The sequence below is a fragment of the Fistularia commersonii genome, chromosome 4, assembly GCF_037954325.1.
Source record: "Fistularia commersonii isolate RoL2024-O1a breed Wild chromosome 4, RoL_Fcom_v1.0, whole genome shotgun sequence".
NCBI classification, from domain to species: domain Eukaryota; kingdom Metazoa; phylum Chordata; class Actinopteri; order Syngnathiformes; family Fistulariidae; genus Fistularia; species Fistularia commersonii.
Genome location: NC_141287.1, coordinates 17414222 through 17441072, shown reverse-complemented (window position 1 = coordinate 17441072; position 26851 = coordinate 17414222). Strand labels below are relative to the sequence as shown.

At 41.1% G+C, this 26851-nt stretch overlaps 1 protein-coding gene across 8 annotated transcripts in view; it reads right to left on the bottom strand.

Moving 5' to 3' along the window:
- LOC147234952 (FERM, ARHGEF and pleckstrin domain-containing protein 1-like) overlaps nt 1-24547 on the bottom strand; it is a 50088-nt gene extending 25541 nt beyond the window's left edge. For 2 of the 8 annotated variants that reach the window (XM_086145661.1, XM_086145667.1), the window contains exons 1-2: nt 21741-24404; nt 19928-20137 (exon numbers count right to left, since the gene is read on the bottom strand). In XM_086145661.1, the coding sequence (XP_086001787.1) occupies nt 19928-20110 (183 nt within the window). In that variant the 5' untranslated portion in view covers nt 20111-20137; nt 21741-24404. The other 6 variants (XM_086145662.1, XM_086145666.1, XM_086145663.1 and 3 more) reach the window with 6 other exon arrangements.
- Between the last annotated feature and the right edge of the window lie 2304 nt (nt 24548-26851).

Sequence of the window (26851 nt, the reverse complement as noted above, 5' to 3'; positions counted from 1 at the left end):
TCTGGTAACCATCATGCCGCTGAATAAATCACGGTCCACGGTTGGTGCAGTGACACCCACACGTCAGTCAAAACCCAAACACAGATTTAACAGTTGTGGGTTTTTTTTGCAGATTTGATGATGACGACAAACAAACAGTCTGCGACGGCAGAGATTCCGCTTCAAATGCTCACGTGCGCTGTGATGCCACACAAAGTCCTGGCATTATGTTTAACATATGCTGACGAGAGACACCGCTAAATGCTATCATCCGGGAGCTTTCCTTGGAGAATCATTAGAATAAGCGGAGGTTAGGAGGAGGCTTTAAGGCAGCAGGAATTACCAAAAAGATTGGCCTCTTCTTCCTTCATCTGCCTTGAATTCTTTTCAGAGGACTTCAAACTCGGGACCCCATGCTGGTTAGTCTCCAAAACCAGCACCTTCCTTAGGCAGAGATTAATGCCACTCATGGGGAGGAGGCATCACTTTGCATTTGGAGAGATTTCCACGTTACGTTATGCTAGATAAAAGCACACAGAGAAACTGAATAATACATGTTTGACTTCTGTACCATTACAACGATGTTCAAAAGTGGAGTGGAATTTTTTCTGAAATACTTGTGACCTATGTTGAATGAATTTTAAGTTGATTTTGAAGTAAGAGATAACAGCTTCAGGCGAAATGGAAAACTATATTTTTTTATCGGTCGGCATTTGTAACAGACAGGCGGCAATAAATGCTAAAAGAAAGAGGGAGAAAAAGCGATGTGTTTCATGAAGCCGAAACACAACAACTGGGAACGTGACGTCTATCAGTAACTTCATTAAGAAATAACCACGTTAACCTTAAACACACTACCAGAGGATCTAAATTGACATTGCACAGTGACGTACGTGGTTTATTTGAATTAACCGCTTGACACTCAGATACTGCAGTTGAGTTTTGCTGTTGGAAAAGAGTGGGCAGTGATGCCAGCTTGTGCAACAATCCCACCCCTTTTTTGTCCTCCTATTGGCTTTACAACCGGGAGCAACGTCCACATTCTGACCGGAATATAATTCATAAGAGCTTAATGCATTTTGTTTACTAGCATCGACGCTTACATTATTGGAGTGTCACCAACTGAGCAGACACTCTCACGCGTTGTGTTTGCCTCAGACCTGACGGCAGCTTCGGGCCGCAGCCCCGGTGAAGTGATAACCGGTTTTCCATCCTACCGCCTCGGATGTGGAAGATAAATAGACTTTTTGGGGAAACGGGAAAGCAAAATGTCTCATAGTGACAGGGGACAGGACATTACTGTGACTGGAGACAGCTACTTTGGACTTTGGAGGGGAAAAGTCCTCTGCCTCCAGAAAGAGGAAAAAATCAAAAAAAAAAAAGGAAAGTCAGTCACATCATAGCACTTAAATCCTCATACATATAAGCACCCCGTTTTTTTGTCACAGAACATTTTGTCTTAGACATAGAGGCTTTAGTTTCTTAAGATTAATTAGGTGCAATTCAGAGAAAACACACACAAAGTCAGACCAAGCAAGAATTTGGATGTATCTGATTGTCATGTTGCCAACGATGTATGAATTGGTTTGATTCAAGTGTCATTTGGCTAAAACCTGTCGAAATTTATCAGAGTGTGCAAAAAAAACCCCAAACACGACAGTTTAATGTGAATTTAACTCACATTTCTTGGCACTGTGCAACTGGAAAATAGGGAATGAGGAAAAAAAAAAAAAAGAGGCGTCCATAATGGCACACTCTCCTCATCAGTCTAGTGCTAAACTATAAACTTGAAACGCTACACGGTGCACATCTGTCGCGATTCACCAGAGCCAAAAACAAAAGGCACACAAACTTGAAGCTCCAGGCAGCACTTCACATTAAACAGAACCAGAACGGAACTTTGATGAATAGTGGGACGCGCAGCCAAAATGTATGAAAAGTAAGTTTAAATAATTACTAAAAACGGTATACAGTTTCACTGTAAACTGATATGTATTCAAACGGGCTCCACTCCAAGACGGTGTCTGATGTTTCCAGCAAAGATTAAGGATTAGTGAAGTGGCTGTTGGCTTAGATATCAGAAGTGATCTCTCTAAGCCAATGCTATTTTAACGAAAACAAGGCACTGTTCCCCTGATATTTAACATTCAGTCGATAAATTCCACCTAAATAACAATATACACTTACCAAATTAGTGAATGCACCTATGGTGCTACTGCAGATACACTATGACATATTCAATACATCCTCTGCAGTACACGTTCAAGAAGCACCGCTTATTATGACCCTCGGGGAGTATTTATCCCGGGCCTCTTGTATTATACTGCATGAGTTTCCCTAATTAAATGACACAATGGGCTAAAATTATTGGAAAAAATAAAAGCGAGCCCATCCGCTGCCATTTACGACACCGGGAGTCATATTCTACATCCTGGAAGCTACAAGCGAAACAACTTCACATGGGACGGAAACAATTAAAATAGCCAGAAGTTAATTTACTGCTGATCGACTAATGGATTAATCAACTACTTGGTTTGGCTCAAAAGCCCCAAGTAGCATGTAGATTCATCTATATCACACACTTCTAATCAGGGCTGCTCATTTTCATAATGCAATCATCATTTCTTAATTTCTATTGAGTTATTAGAATAATCACAGTCTGGTGCCAATTAAGAAATCTTTTTAGTGCAATACAGTCCTCGGCATTTCACGGGGCACGGAAGCCTTTTAGTGAATGGCAACATCGCTCCGCTCATGATTTAACACTGTGGCCGGCGAATACAATCTGGAGACTTCTGCACAGCCTGGATCAAAGGGTGAGCGAGCAGCTTTCAGCCTTGCCATCTTTCCTCGGACCGCCACCTGCTTTGCAGGAAGAAGATGAGTCCTCAAGTAAATACAGATTGCCTCTGTGACGGCAGCAGGACGGCCTCTTTAAGAATGTATTTGTTGTTGGGTGCCGCTGCGCCGCATGTTCCTTCTTTCTCCCCCGGTAATAAATAATGACAGCTGCACATGCTACTTCGCTGGTGAGGCCAATCAATTGGCTTCCTTCAGATTAGTCTTAAACTACTTAGCCCGCGGTGCAGCAAATCCACAGGCTCTACGTCCTGTGATGTAGAGTGATTTGCTGTAATGATTATAGCTGTTGTGACTCGACATCAAAAAAAAAAAAAAAACTAATCCAACAAATCCAACATTGGTGAATTGCTTTGCTCACACAAAGACCCGGCTACAGCTAATTGGGTGATACATATGTATATATACAGGATATACACACACACACCTATATACGTACATATAGTTATATGTATATGTGTGTGTGTGTGCGTGTGTGTTTTTTTCAAAACGGACATGACATACCAGAAGTGTAATTAGTAACATAATTAGGCTATTAATCATTAAGTCAGCATCAATAAGTCATTCCTATTTTAAGTATTTTATTCTATTTACCATCAGCTTTTATCACTTGGCCAGTGTAAAGGAGTGTCTGGGATTTCCTGATTAAAGTGGACTTTGACCAGAGGAAAAAAAAAAAAAGTGTGTTATGAAGAAACAAATTAGGCTCAAATGGCAAACCTGAAAGAACAGCCGAAGGCGTGCACAGCAAGATGTCCACTGCATTTACAGTCGATTAAAAATACGTTTAAAATTGTTGAGGTCTCTGAGAAAACTTTGATGGGGAAGAGTTATGTTGGAGCTGCATGTAAAACATGTTGGTTGAAGCCAGATTCTTATTCTAAAGGAGCGACATGTTCCCTTCAAATACAGTGTTAATAAAACTTGATCAAATGAAGACGTGTTTTTTTTTTTAAGAAACACAACTGTTGCTACTTTTATTTGAGAAGAAGTTGAGCTACCCGCAGCAGAGATGCACCTCGGCTGATTCCATTTTGACGCAATTTTGATTTGATTTTTCAAGTGGTACATATGACCGCACATACAACCATCTTTTAAAGCTCTGTAACTACAAAGTTTCCTGCTTCTCAAAACCTTGCTGATATTATCAGCCATTATTGGCCTATAAAATGCCAGTCAATGTTGAATCATATGAAGAGCTACACACTTGCCAATATCTGCCAACAAGGATTTTTTTTTTTTTTTTATTGACCATAACCATATAACGACGGCCATTATGCTTTAGGCGATTGACAAATGGTGCGATCACATTGTTTGTGACCAGTTTCTGGATAACATTAAATGAGACATCATTTTGAACTACATTGTTACCTCATGAGCGATGCTTCCTGTTTTTTTTTCTTGTTCCTGTCACTGGATGAAATAGATTGCACTGTTCTTGTGCTTTATAGAATTTTCAATATTATTATACAAATAATTAATCTAAAACAGCATAATATCGAATACAATGCACCTTTATTGGTCCCACAGAAGGGAAATAGTATGGCGTACTCATTTACAAAATCTCGAGACAAGCTATTGAAAGTATGCCTCTCCCATTATATAAACTGACACGTTTTTGATCGTTTTACAAATAAACTAAAGATGACAACCAGTATTTGTAACCCACTTTTTGTCATTGGACCAGAGCAGCAGCCGGCACCGGCTCCACTTGCTTGGCGGCTGATTCGGTATGTGGAAACTTAAGTGGAAAAGCTGGAAATTTTGAAATATCACAAATGGTTTACACCACTTGGCACATACGGATGAAGAAGTAGATATGATTAAGTGCAGTGGAAATGGAATCTTGCAAGTAACTGGTGATGTGCAGAGATCGTGTAACTTCAATTTACCGGCGACAACACAGGAGATAGCAATAGACAAAGAAGAGACTGCAACATTTCTTGAATAATTTAAGAAAACAAAAAGAAATGCTGTATGGGATAGGCAGCGATGAGATGGAACTCTCCTCTTCAGTGGAAGCAATGGCAACCACTGGAACACCAGAATTAGTGCCAACTACTGCTTATCTCGGTAAATGCAATCAAACTGTTGTATAGCGGATTCGCCACAGACTTTCCTTTTTGCAAAAAACCCCAAAGAGTCTGTCAAATCTAGTTAAAGCACCTGATTTCCGGCAAGACTTTGACACTTTCCTGGGGTGAAATTATTTGGGGTTGGAGCTGGAGAGCACAGGCGTGAAAGCGCAGCCTCCGTATCTGCAGGTCACCAGGCCTAGCGGTGATTTGGACCTCTGTGACAACAATTTTTCCTCAAGTGAAAGAGGAGGCAGTACCGGTAACCGTAACCATGGTGACATATAAAGTGTAATCCTAAATTCGTAAGAGGACAAGATAAAGTGGAATAATTGAGGGCAAGAGGAAAGCATGTGGTTAAGGCTAAAAAGTAAGTAATTATCTTCACATAAAATGAAGCCATTTTCGTTATTTAATGTGTGCTCTCCTTTTAGTACTCCTGTGTTTGGTACTCCTCCTTCATGTATAATTATGAGACCAAATCATGTTTTCTGAAAGATAACTATATAGGACGCTAACACCCCACCCTTTTCAAGGTTTCTCGGGCAGAAGCAAAATCACTGGCTGTGAGGTTCGAACCACTTAAACATAATGGTAAGAAGGTTACTACCCCACACACACACACACACACACACACACACACACACACACAGAAATCTGGCTTTGGAAACGGGTACGTTTGACTCACGCTTCACTGTGCCACAGTTTAAGGTTTCTCAGAGTGTAACAACCCACTAACTAATTCACAACACATGAACAATAGATGAGAATAAGAGTGGTTCTCCTACCAGGAGGATTACAGAAGCATACCTTTAAATGTTTTGGGTATGAATACAAGTCTTAGAGACTCGGTGTTGAGAGAGCAAGACAGGCTTTTAGAGCACATTTGCATTTGATGTTGAAATGTTATCTGTTCCGTCCTGATAATAAGCAATAAAGTCTTGCCTTTGGAAGGTGGGTTATGTTTAATGTATTTCTTATAATTGAGAATGGCTCTCTGTCATCCAGATCAAAACATCATAAGTGTGAGTCTCAATGTGTCCAAATCCCACCCGTAAGATTACAAAAGATGCTATTACTGCAATGCTTGAATTCAACCGTGTTATTTTTCGTCTTTTCTCTTCAGAAGCAAAAATAACAGATTGTCCCAGTAATGACATTTGCAGCCTCTGTAAATGGTACAATATCACTGTGGCTGAGAGAGTGGAGTAATGACTGGTGGGAACGTGCGGTGATGGCAAACTTCAGAATGGGCCAAAAAATGCCTGGATGCATTTGTGAGCACGTACATGCTGTGCTGTCAAGGAGAAGTATTCAGCTGTGGTTTTCTATGGAGAAAGGAGGAACACATGATAGTAGCAGCTGGGCTGACTTGACTGTTCATTCATTTCTTTTTACATACAGCGTGTTGTATGGATCGCGAGCATCGTCCGACAGCCCCCCCGCAATTTGTTGAAGCATAACATTCCCATGCATTTACACCTTACTTCAACATCTGCTTTTTCTTATGTGTGTGGACATAAGGATCCAACGTGGGTTTCAGTCTAACTCCACTGCCTTACTGCGATTGCCATGGTAACCTATAGAATGTGGTGTGGTTACCAAGCTCGCAAAAGAGGTCGAGTGGATTGGATCAAATATGTATGAGGGGTAGGCTTCTGACCGATCACCGCTATGGAATTGTGTGTCTTGGGTTCTGGCTTGGATACACAAATAATTGCAACGTTAAACCACTGACTAGCACTTGAAACATTGACATGCGAAAGCAAATGAAAATGCAATAGGGGAATGTCAAATTTCTATTGCTATTTGACATTCATTCTTTAAAAAAAATGTTTATTAATAATCACCTCTGACCTATGTTGAAAATATAAGTGCAAACAGGTATGCATTTTTCTTGTTTTGATTACCTATTAGGACAAATACATTTTCTCTTGGGACCAAGTTTTTTGTATTGTTAACCTTTGGTATAATCAACATTTGTAAAACTCATAAAAAAAACAATAAATAAAAAGGACATTACCTGCTAGACTGGAAGGACAGCGACGTTCCTTGCCAAAGCAAACAACTCACTACTTGAAAATACACAAATCAAAAACCACACCATCATAAAACCAAAAGAATATCCCATTTTCTAATATTAAAGAAAGCAAAAAAAATAGTAAAAATTCCTGTCTGTCTATGTATGTATGTCTATGTCAAACAGTTGATTGCTTCCTCTTTATCTCTGCACCATCCATCTACCGGGCCTAATGAAAATAAACCAGGTTGTTTTCGCAAACCCTGCCGACAAACAAAAACAACTAATTATAAGCGACAACAACTTAACCTCCTAGGTAGATGTAATAATCCAATTGAAAGCGCATGATTCTCATTAGGCGGTGGAGCGCAATCAATGCACTTACATCACCGCCATTCAAGTGTAATTCAACTAACTTCAAACATCTGAATTTAATCAAATGTTTCCAAGACATCACCGCTTGCTGAAAGAAGGTCACTTGGGCTGAATGACCACATTACAATGCATCAGATCAAATCAAATAAAGCAAGTGAGCGACAATAAAACCGCAGACCAGTGTCTCAAACAGAAACATCAAATTAGTACAATTAGAATAAATTTATAATTCAACTACGTAAACAGAGACCAAATATCTGCAGGGTAAAACACTACACTAAAGCAATATTCACTGCAAACGTGGCAACTGTTAAACTTCAGTGCCTCACAAAGACCATTTGTAATGTTAAAAAAAATAAAATAAATAAATTATGTTTCAGTTTGGACTACGTTGGTCATTTTAGGCTGAGAGGTAGAGGCTGGTTCTGGATTTTCTCTCATGACCGTGAAGAAGATAGCTACAAAAAGTTGGCGCTCCGTTACAAACAAGGCAGAGGTAGAAAACTAGACAATGGAAAACAATTTGAAACGCAAATCAGCCTCCATTTCATTGCTTAACACAGAAAGTGTAACTCCCGACGGGGCAGCCATTTCCAAAAATGCTCAACTGAACTTCATCTTAATGGGGGCAAGCAGTGGGACAACATCAGTGTTTGTGAATGCAGCGACATCTGAGGAACTGAAAGAAAATATCTATGCTAACATTCACTCGTAGTCCATAATACTCATCCTGTGCTCGTGAGGGCCGGGGTACACTCAATCAGATGACTAATGCAGATATGCAACCATTGACTCTCGTTCACAAATATGGACCTCTTCGGTTACCTTACAGCATGTTTACAGACCGTTGGAGGAAAATGACAATAACACATGCAGCAAATGGGAGAAAATGGAAACTGCACATAAAAAGGTCCCAGTTGGAATTGAACCAGGAACCTTTATGTTATGAGGCTCCATTGAAGTGACAGCTCTAGACATTTCTAAAGATGAGATAAAAAAAGACGGGAAATTCATTGTGACAATGTACGACATTAATACGATGGAAAAAAATATATATAACAACATTCATAACCAGAACACTGGTTACATAATGTCTGACTTCCCTTGTCCAGCTGTTCTTTCAATGACACAAACACCGGACCAGGGATTTTGCTGCCTTTTGAGAGACTCCAGGGAACTGAAATGACCAGGACAGGCCACTCCCCGATGTTTTTGTGAGGGCAGACAGACATCCCCAGGGACACGTCCACTGATGTCTATTACGGGGCATTCCAACACTTGGCCCATCATTGACAGCTTTGAATCTTGAAGTACCATACGTCCTTGTAAGACTTATTACCGGAAAACAGCTCAACAGTTGGATGCCTGGCCTGAATCCTGAAAGGAGGACAAAAATGTTTTGGCAGTTTTGTTGGGGAAAAAAAAAATACAGAGAGAACCTGCCATGTGAGCTTGGCTGTGCCGTTGCCCCAGGACAGATCCGTCTTTTTCGCAATTCTCGGAGGTAGATTATGCAACAGTTCCCCCTTCAATACAAGAGGCAATTCTTTTTTTTTTTTTTTCTTTCACACATAAAAGCCTTATATTCCAGTACCTGCCCGTATCTCAATCTCTGCTTCACTCATCCTCGCTCTCCCATCCGTAAGTCTCCTCAGTCTGCCCAGGAGACCAAAAATTCAATTACCTCAAGGCAGGAATGGGAAGCATAGGTACAGCTCAAGGAATTTCTGATACACAACAGGCCCAACTAAGTTATTGCGAGAACAGCTTCAAAGCAGGCACAAGTAACACCACTCACCTAAAAATTCATTTCTTTTAATCGGAGATGACACTAGGCGTAAAATAACATATTAGGTGCCCGGACAAGTGAGGACATTTCAGAGATGAGAGCAGGAAAATCAGTGCCCCTCGGTAGTACTGGCTCTGCAGGAGAAGGATAATCCCATGATAACACACTGCAAGTCAGCTTTGACATATTAATTAGCCCCCTGAATCTCAATGGGAAATTCATAATTCATTGAAGACAGGCATTGATGGTGTGATGTTTTGTGGTTATGGCTCATTCCCAAGGGAGTGCCATTATTTGACAGTGGGAGAACGTCAGAACTGAGCGCTGGCTTGCAAGAAACACTAGGTCGCTCGTGCACCGGGACATTATTCAGTCAAGTCAATAGGAAAGCGCGTCGTAGTTCAAGAGCTTAATGAACGGATCAAAATGCTGTCATCAAAGACAAACATTCAATGGAATAATTCATGTGCTCGGGCACAAGAGGGGAAAGTCAGGGGATCCACCTTCGCGCATCTGTCACAAAAGCCACCAAAGAGATCAGAGATCACGTCCGCGCACACATCTCGTCCTTTTTTTTTGTATGAACTGACACACGGGTAGATGGAGTCGACTGGTGGTTCACAGCTGTCTGTGCCAAACAAACGGTAGAATCCTCGACAAAGGTGCATCCATCTTGGTTACCATAGGAACAGGGACGACTTAGCATAAAGGAGCTGCTTTTCCCAAAGCAGTCAGGCACAGTATAGAAAGTGATGCATCACAATGCTGTCAGCCATAACCTGGCAATATCCGTAAAATCTTTATCAGGGTATTCTTTCAGTATTTCCTCCCGGTGACTGGGGAATGATTTTCTACAAGCAGTGCCAAAATACAGGTGAGACACACTCGATGCTTTGCTTATATCTTTCCATTGCGACCGTGCCCGAATCTTGGAAATTAATGGCTGTTGACAAACAGCCATTAGTTAACCCTGCTGAGACATGCCGACCGCTTGATGGTGACTTCTCTCTACACAAAAAGAAAAGGTGGGGTTACTTAAAACTCATGCAAAACCCTGGATAACTGACATAGTAAACATACAACACACCCACATGCAGAGGCCCCTGGAGTAGCTCTATATATTATATACTCCTGGGGTCTATGCATGTGTGTCTGTGCTTAAAAATTAATCCAGGTAATTTATTCAGCTTCACCTGTTTCTAAAGTGTGACACCTTGGAATCCCTGTCAATTTCACTACAATAACCAGTGTTACCTGCTAAATGTTTGGGGAAAACTGACATCCAAGGCCCATTGAAGCAAACCCATGGCTTAGTACACAATTGCTTTGCTTATAACGGCTTCTCATCTGCAATGCATACCTAGGATTCTCAGGATCAGATAAGAAAGGCGTTGGAATAATGTTTATGTCTGTCTTAAGGTAGCTTGAATTGGTGGGAACACCTTTACTGGACTATATAAGTTCCAATTTTGTCAGCAAAATATTGACTGTATTATTTCTTCATCCTGAATTTATCACTGTTTTAAATCACTCCAATTTCAGATGTGCTGTGAAATAGCTCAGTCATTTTCCACCCTCTCTCTTACAGCGGGAACCAAGGCATGGCAAAATTAGAAGGTTGGGAGTTGTTATGATTAAAATTGAATTTTTTTTTCCATTTTCATTGAAAACAAAAATAACTAAATGCACTACATGAATCTATCTAAAATTTTGATACCTATTTTGGTAATTAGATTAACTGCTTTTACATTTTCCATTTGCCTACATACTTATATCCTGGTTTTGAAAGACTGATGTGGTGTTTCAAAAATTTATTTTGATGAAAATACTGTACTGTTATATTAATGGCTCACACCTGACTGCAATTTCCAGCATTCCGATGCATTATAGTATTTTTCGCTTTTGGCCACCGTTTAATTCCCACAGTCGCTATCGCCCTGTGGTTCTCATCGTCCCTGGCCCAATTACATTTCAGGATGTGAGGGCGGGAAGATGACAGCACGTGGGAAAACAACCCCTCCGCCCCCCGACCCCTTCATCCCCGCACAGGATTTCAATTTCATGCCATGAGAGGAAGGCAACCGAGGGTTCAGAGTTCATGTGAAAAAAGAACGAGTGCATTTTCAAAACAGATAACGGACAGTTAGAGCAAGACAAATCAAGATACCTGAGAGCTACGTTCTCAACTTGGACTTTTCTTTTTTACATTACAAACTTTAATCAATGGAGTATCAATCAATGGAGTAACATTAAAAAACCTTTTTTACATGTGTCAGGTTATCACACGCCCAAAACAGATATGCGTTTATCCTCTAATGGTAACAAAAGGTATTTAACCCCCTCAAAGCTAAATCCATTGTTATCCCAGTTTCAATGGAATTTCTGAGGAATGCGGGGTCAGTTTGCAGCAATGAGGAGAAACAGGGGGGGTCGGAGCTATTAAGTCAAGTCAAATTTAACTTTTGAAGGGGGGAGGGGAAAAAAAATCAATGTCACAGTGATGCAAAATCAAACTGTAAAACAAATGTAATTCAATATATATCCTCCTGTTTGAAATGGGCCTTATAACACGTTAATTCTCCCAAACAGTGCACTATATTGGATCCGAAATACCAGAGCCATGGACTGTTCAGTTCAACTGATACATTCAGTAATATTAAAAAAACATTTATGCATCCTTTTCCTGTTTCACTAAGCATATACCAAACCGTGACCTTAAAAGCAGGACAAATGCCAAACCCAAATTTTTGTCTTCAGCTGCACCTCAAACCTACACTAAGAATAAAACCCTTATTTATCTTTTATTGGTTTGTTACAAGTGCCCCTCTGCTTAAAGCAACACAATTTAGCTCCTGCCTCTAAAAGGCCTTTTCCAGGAAAACAAACACCTCGAATAACTCTCACAGTTTTCAATAGCGGTGCTGAGATGTTAAAACAGCGTGTCCCTGCAATTCCCCGGCACGCTGTTGGTGATGAACTGAATTCAGACTAGAAAGTTGATATGAACACTGAAAATCAGATGTTCATGTCGATCTAAGGATATTTCTTTTACTTATTTGAGACTTGGGACACATTTTATGTGAATAAACTGAAATATATTTCCTATAGTTGACATCATGAGCGGTGTAAGGGTTCCCCTTTAAGTTACGTGTACTGGGGAGGGGGCGTCAATTTTGTCATGACATCATCGCTGACTTGAAAGCAGAGACTGCGATGAAAGGGATTCCTTATAGAGAGAATATGTCAGCTATAATTGGTGTGCAGCAGCGTATCCCCGTGCTAGTGCAGCGCCCTCACATTAATGCTCTGCATGGAGAACCCACCTCCATCCTCCACCCTCCACCCCTCCCTGGCATATCAGTGGAAGACAGAACTCTGCAGCACAGCAACCAGCTAAGACGCTCCTCACCCACCTCTGTGTAGCCATGGCAACCCCCACATAGGCTTGCATGATTGCATGTGGCCTTTTAAAGATGAGCTTGTATATGAAAACCACAGTGTTGTATATTCATCTCAGGTTTTGGGGGACTGATGCTTTCAATGTGACCATGTAAAGTTGGCTGCATTTTTTTTTTTTTTTTTAAATCAAAAAACAAAAGAAAAGGTTGGACTTTCTCAGGGCAAAACTATTTGGACTATTGTCTCAAGGGACAGAAACAAAAAAGGATTCTATAGACTCCCCAAAGTGAACAAATGTTATATGCAAGCAGAACAGGCAGTAATGACAAACATCACTTGCCAGAATGAATGTAATTCCAAGCCGCTCTGCTGCTATCAAGGCCTCTCTCTGACTGTCTCCCCAGTCAAGCTGCAAACACTTTCTCGGGTGACATGGGAGATAAAAATCAGAGAGGCACCATTTATCTTCACATTGTCGTTGACAATCCTTTCCCCACAACTCCCTGTAAAACAAGTTTTCTCCAGTAGTGGTGGGGGGCGTGGGGCCGGACAGGGTTTGCTGAAGTAGCCTTTCACTTGAAGATCATACTATTTGTTCCGACACCTTGATAAATTTAGCCTTTCGATTTTATTCACCGCAACTGTCACAAAAAGCTAAAACTGACCATCTATTAAGGGAACGCAACCCTTGAAGGACTTAATCTAAGCAGATCATACTGTTTTTAGTGGAAGACCAGTTAGAGAATGGAAAGTGACACTAAGGGGTTTAGAAACCTCACTGACATGGTGTAAAAGGTGGTTGGATTTGAGGCTACCATGTTGCTCAGCTACCACATTCTCACAAAACAGGCAGTAACAGCCAATCAAATCCATCTTGTATTCATATTTAACCAAAGAAAATGAAAAAAAATATTAGTCCTAAATCATATCCCCTGTGCTCGAATCACTCAACCACCAATTCTGCCAGTTCTCCCCCGGGCGCTGTAAGGGTGGGGAAGCAGACTGTGTCTCCAGTACGGCTCCTGAGTTTAACAGGATTTAGCACACCGCTTCAAAACTCGTCCCCCTCCCTCTGCCTTCCTTCCTTCACATGATGTGAGCTTGGCATGCATATCTATGATGACCGTAAAGCTTATCGTAATGCTTATTACGAGATGAATACGAGCTAATAACAAGGAAAATGCAGCAAGGCAAATGCGCGCAACCCCAAAGTTATTTTTTCACTCAGTCTTACATCTTGTGGCACATTTACTGCTTGTAAACAATTTATTTTTACATGTACCACATGTATGTACTGTGGTATTTAAGTGCCTTATATTTTATTTTTATATATTTACCTTTATTCATTTCTGTACTTTTAATGTTCCTATTGTGACAAAGAAGCGTTTTCACTACACACAGTCATACATACATATTATTTATATAATACCCACATATAGAAACAATGGTGGTATCTACACTCAAATCAGTGAAGCTAACTGAATATTGACAGGCGGATTTTTCTAATCGTCATCTTCAGGGCAAGAAAAACAGAAGCAGTAGGTCCAAAATCTCAGCGGTCCAGGATCAACTCAATTACTTGATGGTATCAGTGAGGTTCGAAAACTCCCTGCCCTCCTGATATATATTAAAAGGTTCAACTTCAAAAGAAATTCTTTCCTATAGGAGAAAAGTCAACGATGCACCAAATGCCAGTTAGTAGTGAAATAACAAAATCCGTTCACCCATTTCATTATGAAATTGCCAACCGAACTGGCAGTAAAAAATAATATCACTGCACCTCTACTTGCAGGCTCTGTGATGCATCTGGGTTTTGATTGACAGATGTGAACGGTGCAGCAAAAACATCTCGGTATCGCCAGTCATTGTGTTACCGGACGACCATACTGGAGCTGGCGGGCTGAAAGAGGCCCTTGATGATGTTTCTGCTCATTAAGTTCAGACCTCATTGCCATTCTGCTGACAACAAGGCACGCTGGAGCTGCTGTAATTGCTTCCCATCACTATGAATGGGTGACAGCATGGCAGGATGATAGTAAACGCTCTGGGTTGTCGTGAGGTTCTTCGTTTTGTAGTGAAATCCATAACCATAGAGTGGTCCCCATTTTCCGGACTTCTCTGCAAGGTGACTGTTTTTGCGATCACAGATGCCGGTCAATCGCCATGATTGGTGACTGTTCTCACGGTTTGATTGATTAACCTTGGAAATGGTAATGATAAACAACATGTTTTGAAATATTGGATTCAATTCAGGGACGGCACACTCTCAGACTGGGTGGAATTACAACTGGTTCATTTAAAGTCAGTATGTAATTGAATTAGGAGTCAACAGGTTGACCTACAACACGGTGCGCGGCAGGTAAGGGTGAGGGATTGACGCTAATTCTGTATGCTAGACGCTCCTTATTGAATAATGAGCATGGCAGTGTTTTTGAGCATCTGTTGACAGATCACAATGTCATCTTATAATGACGGATTATAAGATAACATAAACTGAATACAAACAAAAGCTGGGGAGGACAAGCAAGAACATCGTGATCCCATGATTTGTAATCTGAATTTACTGATCAAAAGCTTTGGTGCACACACACACACACACACACACACACACAACTTGCATTATTGTGTTCACAAATTATTATTAATAACAGTCCTTTGCTCAATGAGCTGTTGTGGATTCTCAGATTCTGTCATTTTTTTAATGAATGCTAAAAAAAATAAATAAAAAATTGATTGGGCTTTAAATTGCTGTTGACTTTATTGATAATTAGGAGAGAAAATGTAATGTTATGTCTAATGAGACTATGCTGGGGGAAAAGAAAAAAAATTCTTCACATCTCTTATGGAAAGCAAATGAAAATGCCAAGAGATGAAGGGGAGCGTAATTAAAGAGTTTTTTTTTTCTTTTTTTCTTTTCTGCATAGAAGTGTTTTATTTAGCCGTACAGAGGCTATAATGAACAAAGCACTTCCAGGGAGGCGAAAACTAACTGCTGTTCTCAATAGTTCATCACGGTTAGAGAGGAAGAACAGAAATGTTGTAACGCTGAGAGCCTGTCCTGTTAATGTCAGAGCTACACGAGTACTGGGACACCCCATGTTAAGTTGTATTCAACCAGTAACTAGTAAAGCTTAGCTAATGGAGCCTGACTGCTTTCATCTTTCACAGGAATGAGTACGACTCTGCCCCGCCTTCCCGGTCCCATCCCCCATCCCCTAAATCCTTGCCACTATCTACAGTCTCAACAGGCAACTTCTCCGGCGCTTCTATCAGCCATCAGCGAACATAAGCATTACAACACCAGCGCAGACAATGTCAGCCTGTGTTAGTTCGGGGAGGGGAGGCTGACATCTGGATTTTCCTGCTCGCTGAATTCAGCTTGATGAAGACTGACGACTGCCATTTTACAATCTTCAAATATTAATCCACAGAGATGAATAAAATGAAGTTCTGCATTTTTTAAATTTTTTTTTTTGGGTTGGGGGGGTTAAATTTGATCACGCTGGTCCAGGTCATTGCAGCCAAATGTTCATGAGCGTTTACAGGAGCGTGCTCACAGCCAGCCCGCTAAGGAGGCCACCTTATGGTATGTGACCCACGAGATGCCTACATGGCCCCTTTTTGTTTCTCGACCATCTGATACTCTGCCCAATGAGTTGGAAACTTTGAGCCAAATCAACCGGAACTGAAGCTTTCCGTATTATTCATGGGGGAAGTTGTTATTTTTGTGTTTTTTGTTTTTTTTTTGCTTCAAGAATTAACTAATTTAAAAAAAAAAAAATTTAAAAAGAAACACTGGGTTGTCTTATTTGATACAAAAGAACAGAATTACTTCGTAATTATGCTTTCGTGGCCCGGCATTTAAATCCGTTCAAAGCTGCGAGAGGAAAAGTCATAAAAAACTGCATCTGTGCGGTCAAGTCGGTGAATGTTTTTGTAGGTGACTGAAACAAATCATCTGAAAAGCTTCAGTTAAACCTGATTTATTATATTTACTAGACACTGCAATAAAAACAAATTAAAATACAAAAAAATTTTTGACTTTCCACAAGATACGATGACACACACTTTCCACCACGGATGAAAATGTACTTACGGGTCCAGACATAACAATGTCATGTGCCCTGTTTTTTTTTGGTTTTGTTTTTCTTCTTTTTATGAAACGGTGGATCCGATGTGTGTTAAATTTAGTGAATAATGTGATCTGTTGCGATGCATCATCTGTGACAAAAGCGTTATCCAGGTCATCAGCTACAGCTACACCATAACGGCCCTACTAATATAGCGGCCCGTGCAACATTTATTGGATTCCAACATATCCAACGTGTTTCTCGGTTTCCTTTGAAAATGTAGCGGTCTTAACCGGCATGTATATACAATCTGGCAGGAAGGTTACAGGGACAAAGCTGCTGTATACACCATTCTCCTGTGTTTTAAATAACAAAAGAAACCACCCTGTATATTCTTAGCAGGGAATAGCATCTTAAAAGTATAAAACAGACTTGAAAGCTACTACATGTAAACAGATTGCCGAGATTGGCATCTCCTCAGAGATAAGAGCTTTACTGCAACGGTCTATAAAATATGAGTTCCACATCGGGCTGGAAAGGATTCCAGCTTCACATGTTCTACTTTGGTATCTATTTTTCGAAAGTATTAGATTTGCAGAGGCCAGCCCTGGTCGGCTGATTTTTTTTTTTTTCCTTTTTTTTCTTTTTTTTTTCCTTCGGACCTGGGGAAAAGACAAGACGAAGTGGGATATGATACAGGATCCTGCTATTTTTATTTGATTCTAACAAGTAGTGTATTAACACCCCGGCGAACCCAAAGCAAATACCCAAAGAAGGGGTTATATTCGTGTGGTGCCCAGTGGCCAGCACTTGCGGTTTGATTGGCTGCTTGCATGGAAAGAAACAACAGGGAATTTGCTTTTACAACTTGTCAAAATGATTAAAAAATAACAATAGGGCACAGTTGGACTTTTAATCCACTACTCCCAACATGTTTTGGGCAAAGCAAAGCAAATCACGCCCTCCTAATACTGCCCCGCCAGGTGAGCATGAAGTAAGCGACTCTCGCTGATCTTGCCAATCTGGTTACAAGCTTTAAAAAAAGAAAAAAGAAAGAGAAAACAAATTTTAAAAAAAAATTGTTTTTTTTTTTTTTTTTGATACAGGTAGTCTCACTGTGAGAGTGTGGTGCAAGTTAAGTATTTTGCACTACGTGGTAGGACTGCAAAGATTAGCTGTCATGCACAGGCAGCTTAGCACGCTGGCAGCTTTAAGAACAACACTCACCCATATGCCCGGGGAAAAAGCCGGAGGGACACATCGCCACGCTGAACACTCCACGACTGTCAGCAAAGCTTCACGACACAAACCCAATTCATGCACATTAAACGCTACCCCTGTGCCCATGAATGTCTCTATTACTGTTTTCCTCTGCTTATCTATTCTTTGTCGTGGTCTGCTCAAGACAGGAAGAATTGCAGTCACATAGTCATGCCTCTTTTATCAGAAGACAAACCGAGCACTTAGTCAACGTGACGGCTTTTCCCATTGAACCTGAGGACGCCATCGCCAAAGGAACAAAAAAGTTGTGAAAGGAGAATGCCACATAAATCTCCACAGTTTGCCATCTGTTCTAACAGCTCAACTGTAAGTGTATATTTTTAGCCCGAACAATGTCGACGCCACTTCTGCATCACACTGCATCATTAGCTTTCTTTACATTTTGTTTTCCGGGACCAATATTAAACCGCAGTTTCGTCTGAAAATGGTGCAAAAAGGGCAAAAAGGATGGCAACGATGTTCCTTCTCTGGTCTGGCAGTGGAAGTGCTCGAACAAGAGAAACACCTAGATCGGCAGAACTGACGTTGTTGAGCTTGCAAGTCTGAAACATCGGGGCACTGAAATAAAACTTCCATGCTGCGCATACAAAGATTTAGTTTAGCAGGGTGACTTTGAGAGTGGAAAAGAAAATCGACGTACAAAAAGTAGGATTTTGGAAAAGTGCAAAAGAGTTGGCTACAACATTAACTTTGCGGTGTGTAGCTGGCAGCACCGACTGACATAAGTAGTGGTCGAAAGGTCATCAGCTTACGTCCTAACAATGAAGCCAATATCAAATATTTTTGGAAGAATTTCACTTCTACAGGGAACCCTTCAATCAATTTGGTCAAACACTGCAAACTATATTTAAGGAGGCTGTTCCTTTTTTTCCAGACGTTCATTTCACAAGGATTGGTTTGATAATTTTGTATCCCATCAACAACAGAAAATCTTATTAACAACAAAATGGTGTCAATAGATGCATTTGACTTAAGCGCCCTCTCTGTGGCTGCTCGGTCCCCCTCGGCCTCACACTTCACGATAAAGCAATCTGGGTCACACACAGTGTTCATATTATCTCAAATAAGCTCAGTAATTTCATTCAGCAGCTGGAGACTACAGTTGACAGGACTCTGGCATGGAGACTATTTTCAGCTTGATAAAAAAACAAGTCATATATATATATACACACACATACATACATATATATATATATATATATATATATATATATATATATATATATATATATATATACACACAACAAGTGGGGTTTGAGTAAAATAATGGAGGTCAGTTGCACAGATGACTGTGCTCTAAAAGGGAGTTCACAAGTAGTTTTGGTCTACTTGGAGAAACACGGGGATCTGTTATATGCCAGCCACAGGCAAAAACACCAGTGCAGCTTCTTTATGACAGGTAAACTGAATTATAACTGCAAATTCTGAGCAAACCGTTTATTTACTATGGAGGAGTACACAAAAAAAAAACAAAAGACAAACCTAGTTGCTAGATTTGGCAATAACCTAGAAGACTAAGAGCCTTCACAGACATGAGAAAGTAAAGCTTTATGGGAAAATTGTATGTAAATTTATAATAACACACATATCTATAAGCCATAGATTATTTATCTACATTGACAAGAAAAAGGACCGACAGTGATGTCCCATGTCAGGTATCTGGTATGTGTCCACCACTATTCACACATTAGGATCTCGCCCACCGCCAACACCACAGGAGACCAATGGCAAATCATCATGCCGTCCCTGATTTCAAAAGAATTTGAGCCACGTTGCCAGCAGGTCTTAGAGGTATTCAAACTGTGTTGTCATAGCAAACTGCAATGAAACATCTTTGAGGTGAGATGGAAGGACAGAACACTGGGGGGGGGGGGGGGGGGGGACGACCAAACTAAACATAAAAAAACTGATCAAATCTCTGTCAATGTCACATGAATTCAGCGATTAATACCATGCGGTTGCCATGCCAACCATTTATCAGACCGCTGTTGCGGTGATGACTCTTGGCCAGAGCGTAAATTCCCGCATCACTATTCCCGTCAAGAAAAGCTACTGGGCAAGGAGCCATTGAAAGACTTACCGAGACGTCAAAGAGCTCTTCTGTGTCGTCCAACATACGGACCCTGATGGTGACATGCCTTCCAGGCGGCATGGGAGGGGGTCTGTGCCCGGGGTCCAATGTACTGATGCCAACAGTCTCCGGGGCTCCCAGACGCTGTCCGGCTCTAGAGACTACTGGCTCGGGGTCCGATTGTTCAGCCATGTTGCGCTGAACCGCTCACTGCGAACCCTGCACACAAGCAAAGTCAGAGCAGTCAGGAAGACGGGCGTTTTTTCGGGTTACACTCTCATTCATACGGCAACATCTGCGTCTAATCCCTGTCTATTTATCATATTGAGCTGCTCTGAGTGTTCTAAAATTCTTCCTCCGTCCGTCACAAGTCCTCGTGTCAATGATGGTGATAGTAAAAAAAGAGCTTATCTTAAAGGAGTGGAAATCAGTTTCTTATCCTCGCTTTTTCAGCTGCATGATAACTCGCAGCAATTTGATATACCCTATCAAATGCTTATCCTAAACTTATTGATATCAGGGCGCCTTTAGCAATCATGTAAAGAAAAACTAACAAAATGGAGCAGAGCCAACAACTGGTGATTAAAGCGAAACTGGAAAAAAACGACTGGTTCTTCTGGCATCACGAGGGTCACAATCTGAGCCCATTTGTCACCTTCACATTTTACAGTGCCGTATTTTTGAGTTATGATACATCCTGGCAATTTCTAACAACCTAAAATGGTGCACTGCTTTTACATTTATGTTCTTTCATTCATCGGAATTTCATTTTTCCCAGCCTTGGGCTTCCCTCAGGAAGGTCGCTGGGTCATGTGGCGCGGCCTATACAGGTAAACTTGCGTGAAAATAAGATTCTTTAGGCAGTGCCTGGCTTGCAAAGTAATGCCACACAAATGTGAAAAAAAAACCAGATCCAAGACTCATTAAAACCACCTCTAGTTCAGAATTAGTGGGAATGACGGTCAGCAATGAATGAACTGAGCCCAGAGGATGCTACAAATACACATCGGGTTGCTGTGACTTTTTAACGGGAATTCCAAATGCAGTATTTGAACTTCCCGTTAATGGTTGATAATTATTACCGTAGGAGGACCAATTACTTAGAAAAAAAATAAAAGTCACCAGTGTTCTCCATTTCAAAGTACGACTCGGGAAGCTTTTACAGGATTTGACCACTGGATCACAAGAGAGGAGGGGGAGACGGGGGCTCAGTGCCATGAAGAAACCGCAGCTGCAAATACATTACAGAATCTATCCGGATCCAGCTGGTGCTGCAAAAAAATAACAAACCAGACTCGCATAGAATTATAAACCGTAATCCAAGGGGACGGGCGATGCATTCATACGCGGTTAAATTTTCCTTTAATTAATGACACAATTTTCTATATGTTAGCTCAAAAAGCTTACACATTACGAACGCTCAATTCTGCAATATGTGCAATTTCAGTGTAATTTCTCTGAGTTTTTTTTTCAGTTTATTTCATGCAAAAATGTATACTTGATTGCGGTTTCTCTTTGCATTGTTGTTGATTTCTACAAACTCTTGGTCATTTTTCAATCACTTTAGGGGAAGGCAGATTTTCAAGAAAATGCGGACATATACGGCTATTGAAAAAGGGCTTATTTGTATCCACAAGCTACTAGAATGAGCTGGAAAAACACAGTATGGAATCATGTGTGGACAGACTATGTCTATGTTTGTCCCAGGTGAATGACTGACTGTTTAGGCCAAATTGTGGACTCATGTTTCGACCCATGCTTCCACAGCCAGTCCCCCCCCCCCCCCCCAAGGCCCGGCTGCAGTGTCCTGTGTAATTCTCACTTCATTGCAAATTCCAGCCGGCTGATGTCATCGCAAGATCTCAGCAAGTGGTTCATCAGGGTGTTGAGGCAAGCGGGCAGTTGCTCGGGCGCCAGAGGTAAGTGACTGTTGCCAAGTTTGAAGTGCGAGCTGAATAAGGCATTTTTAAAAGAGGGTGGATAATGTGATCCATCAAAGTGCATCAACTGAACGAGGACCGGGGATACTCTAGCCGAGCCGGTCTGCTCCAAGGGATCGGCACGCAAGACTTCCAACGACACATTGAGATGATAAATAATCGGCAAAATTGTAATAATGTATCTGCTAGCTGGATTTCCAATTATTTGCTTAGTTTTGAGAAACCTGTAAGAATGCAACTGCAAATCCCCAGAAGCCTGACGTTAAATTACAACGCGGTTCATCTATTCGGATGTCCGTGTTTTCATGAACTTTAAATGACCAAATTAGAAAAAAAAAAAGGGGGGGGGGGACAGAGTCTGTTCAAGGTTGAAAAGTTTGGCGGTATTTTATTTTGATAGATTGAAATAGACACCGGTGCAGATGAGATGATACATCTCAAGAGATTCATCCCCTTAAATACATTTCCGGTTCTGGTTTGAAAACCTCCAAATTCATTAAGTTCAGACGACCTTATCTTCACTCGCGCCTTTTTATCAGAAATTCAAGCTTTGCCATTTAAAAAGGGTCCAGTGTGTAGGCCTTAGATTGGATTACAGCCGGGAATGGGATGTTATCGCTCAGCGTTTTCACTGGCATATAATCACCTGAAACTAAGAATCACTCTGTCCTTTGGGCGACAGTGAATCCAACGTGTTCCATCTGCATTCTCACAAAACAGACAAATCAGCACCTTTGACTTTTCAGCGCAATACTTTGCTGCAGCACATTTTCTTGTTACCTCTGTCACACTTGGAACTCAAATCTTCCATTTAGCTGCATTCCCTGACTATAAGAAAATGGGTATTACCAAAGAACCACTCATTCAATCGGCCATATTTATTGACGAAGGCCTTCATGCAGCAATGGAATTAATCGACCAAGTGCGGCGAACATCCCAACGGACAGACGCAGGTGAAAATACAAGCCTGAGGACAAATCGCCGTTTCTCCAAACATGAGCATTTCACCTGTCTATGCAGTGGCAACAACAGAGCGGTGCGCTTGAGATGTTGGCTTTTTCCATTGTCAGTGCAGGCAAACTGTCTTCTCGGCTCACAGAAAACAGACCTGATGCATACTTCAAACGAAACCCGTAGAAACATTTGATCCTTCCGCTGTCATCGCGCAGAAGGCCATGCCTCGATTATTAGCAAGCATCTGGAACTGGGTCTGTAAATGCGTGGCATTTATGACCTGCACATGCGTGCGCGTAATCGGACACTCTTCAAACAAAACACCGGAGAAACAAGAGGCCGGGCGAAAGCAACATGTACCCTCCCGGCAACAGGAACCATGAATCACCCGGTCAGGGTCCGGGCCTTTCCACACCTCTAAAAAAGGTAACACACATGTGGTCAAACACACGAAACAGTCACCAGTTATAGAGACTTGACCCCCAGACCTGGGTTTGACATGGTCTCAAAGTATACAAGCCATTAGGACATTTTCAGACCCCGGGGTGTTACCCTCGGGGTAAATTACACTGCCTTTGAATGTGTTTGCTTGAAATTCCTCACAAATGTGTAAAATGGAGGTGTAAAAAAAAAAAAAAAAGCTGGCATAGAGAGTCTACAGGTCTCTAACAGTAGTCCCTCTGTGTGCAGGGGCGCACAAGGGCCCCTCAGTGCGCTCCAGCACTGCACAGGCGGAATCCTTTAGTGACAGCTGAATGGCCAGAGGCTGGGGCCGACGCAACCAGCTGTCTACCTGTGCCAAACTGAGAGACACCATCAGAAGAGCTCAATTTCCTCCATGCAGGGCTACAAACCACTTCCAGACACGGATACCTGGGTGTGGCTGTCAATGCATGAGAAGTCCCAACTGTATCATTGGCCGATGCAACATCTGCTCATTGTGACAAGAATGTCAAGTAAGCACTGGAGGCATGAGTGGGTGTTGTAACCATACCTGGCTGCCATTTGAGCCTCTGCGAAAAAAAAAAAAAGGAATAAGGAAACTGGTGCAGAAAATGGTGTAAAGTGGCCTCCCGTGGGTCTGGCAGTTTACAACGTTACAGTAATGTAGGTTAATAGAGCACGCTGTTGTAATCCTCAGGACATTAGCGGCTCCTGCTTGCAAGAGCGTCCTAGACTCACCTGGCCGGCCCCTGCAGGCTTTGCCAGGTAGACACACACACACACACGCACACACATATCCATTCCCCCCATTCCCTTCATGCATTTGCAAGCACGGAGCATTGCAGCTAAAGGGCCATCGGCGACTGCAGGGGTCCCGAGCACGGAGGAACCACCGTCCACGCAGGACCGCGGGAATGAACGGGCTTCACCGGAAGGATTTCTCCCCACGAAGAGACCGCGGTGTCCCGCAAGGATCACACGACTAGTGGGGGCAGAAGCACTCGCAGGATTTAAACCCTGTTCTCCTCAAACAAGTTGAATCACTTCCCCGAAGCTCTCTCTCACACGCACACGCACGCATACACACGCACGTTTGCTGCACGTTTCTTACCCCCCTTGTAAAAAAAAAAAAAAAAAAAAAATAGCTCCAAAAGCGCGTCTATCCACACCTCCGTGTCTCCCAGCTGGAAATAAAACCTCACATCCACGTCCAGTCGAAGAGCTGGGAGGAGGGGAAAATTAAAAAAAAATGAAATAAAAAAAAAAGCACACCGGATGAGTTTCAGATGCCGCCACTACCGGAGAGGAGACTTTCTGCGGTCGCCATGGCGGTCGACTGACTGAGTGTGCCGGCGAGAAACGGGATTAAAGTGAACCGATCGGCGGATTCACTCCCGGTGCCTCCAGTCACACAATGAAGGAAGTGGAGCGCCTCCAATCCTCGGGCGCGGACGAGGAGCTGCAGCGCCATCTAGTGGACAAAGATGGTAATCGAGTGGAAAGACGTGTAAAAATAAATAGTCCAGTCATTTCGACTGTGACTGCATGTCTTATGTGTAAATGATCGGTTTTTATATGTCTTTGTAGACACAGGAAAAAAGTATATCAACATTTTTTGAAATGTATAGAATGGAGGGAAAAAAAAAGTCGGTGTAATAGCTGGCTCCTGAGGTAATTCCATTGCTGACCCTTTTTTTTTTCTGGAAATTTAGTGATCATGCATGCTCTTATTTGACGTTACAGCTACTAGTTATCATAGTTTTAGATAGCATTTCTAAATACTAACTAAATACTACTAATATAAATACTAATACTAAATACAAAACTAATATCAATACAATACTAATATAAATACTACTAAATACTAACTACTAAATACTACAAACTAACTCAGGGGTGAGCTAACTCATTTTGGCTGGCAGGCCAAATTTCTTGTTTAATTTTTCTGCGTGGGCCAACTAAGTATAATGAAATTGAACAAAATGAATATTGCAATTTAAATATTTTAATTTTTTGGCATTTTATTTCAACTGTAAAATCATTAATGATCATATAAATGTACCAACATTATTTTGTATGTCATCATCCATACAAAATTAAACGAAAGGAAAAATAAGGATTTTTTAAATTCAATATTGATTGAAAATACCTAAAAATTTAATTTAATTTAATTAAAATATTCAAAGAAAATAGTTTGGAGGGCTGGATAAAAAAGCAAAATGGGACAGATGTGGCCCACGGGCCGTAAAATGCCCAGGTCTGGACTGACTAATACGAGCAAGTAATACTAAATACTACTAATTAACTAAAGATTAATACAAATATCCTTTTCAACCGCCTGACAAAAGTTAAAAAAAAGGTTTTGCCAGGATGAGACCATTTTTTAGTTTCCCTGATCTCCTCTCTGTGGTAACAGAACTCCTGGTGGTCATAGTCTGTGGTCATGAGAGAATACTTTGGTTTTCTACAAGGAGTGAATTGGAAAATAAAGCTCCACTTGCCTGTAATAGCTTTCAAAAAACACGAAACTTGGGCACATGGCATAGTTTCCTTTTTTCAATCTCTTCCAATCATTGATTTAGGTTTCGTACAAGCTGTCCTAATTACTTTCGTCATGTTGGTCTCTGGTACTCGGGGTAAGAGTTGGGCAATAGCAGGAATTGTGTCACTTTGTTGAAGAATTCATTCAAATAAATCTGTATTAAAGAGCACGCTTACATGTCAATTACTAAAATGTCTTTCGGTTCAAATGCAATAACCACCCCAAAATTAAAAAGATTGATTTAATAACGAGAATAGCCACCAATAGCCTTGTAAACATTACACTTCCTCTTATACATGCAATCAATCAATTTTCTAATAAATTCTAGTGGCAAATTTTTCCACAATGACAAGATTTTCTCTTTTAAGTCTGCGATTATTTTTGAGTTTACTTTCATCAATTCTTTTTAGTAATGATTTTTAATATTAATTCATCATGTATTTTTTCAGTGAAACAGTTCATTACGTATAAAGATTTTTATAATTTACCTGTTTACCTCCGTTACACTAAAACAAAGGAAGAATTTGGACTTAGTGTTACTTCTAGGTAATGATTTTACTGGTCCGGCCCCCTTGACATCAAGTTAGGCCGTATGTGGCCCCCGGACCGAAATGAGTTTGACAGGCCTGCTTTAAATTATGTCATTTCCAATGTAGTCTTCAAACCTTGATTATTATTACAAATAATTTTCCTGCTTGGATTCTTTCATTGAATCCATGTGGTCACAACTGGACATGTTCCACGTAATGTTTCTCTATTCTCTATGTCTACAGATCTTTTCATTTTTTCAAAAATGAGTACAAGGTCCAGTGTTTTTGATAAAAAGTGATTTTAGAAATCTATGTTCAATCACACGTATACAAAATAAACAAGCGGTAACAGCGGCATGGTGATACAGCACATAAACAGTAGCATCAGCTCTGCAACCCTGATCCTGCCTGGTGAGAGACAAAGCACTGCTAACCTGTTGATAAATGTTTAGTGTTTTCAAACAAGCGTAGAATACGGCGAGCACAGACAAAGCCCGTTCTTTGTAATTTCCTTTGAAAATCC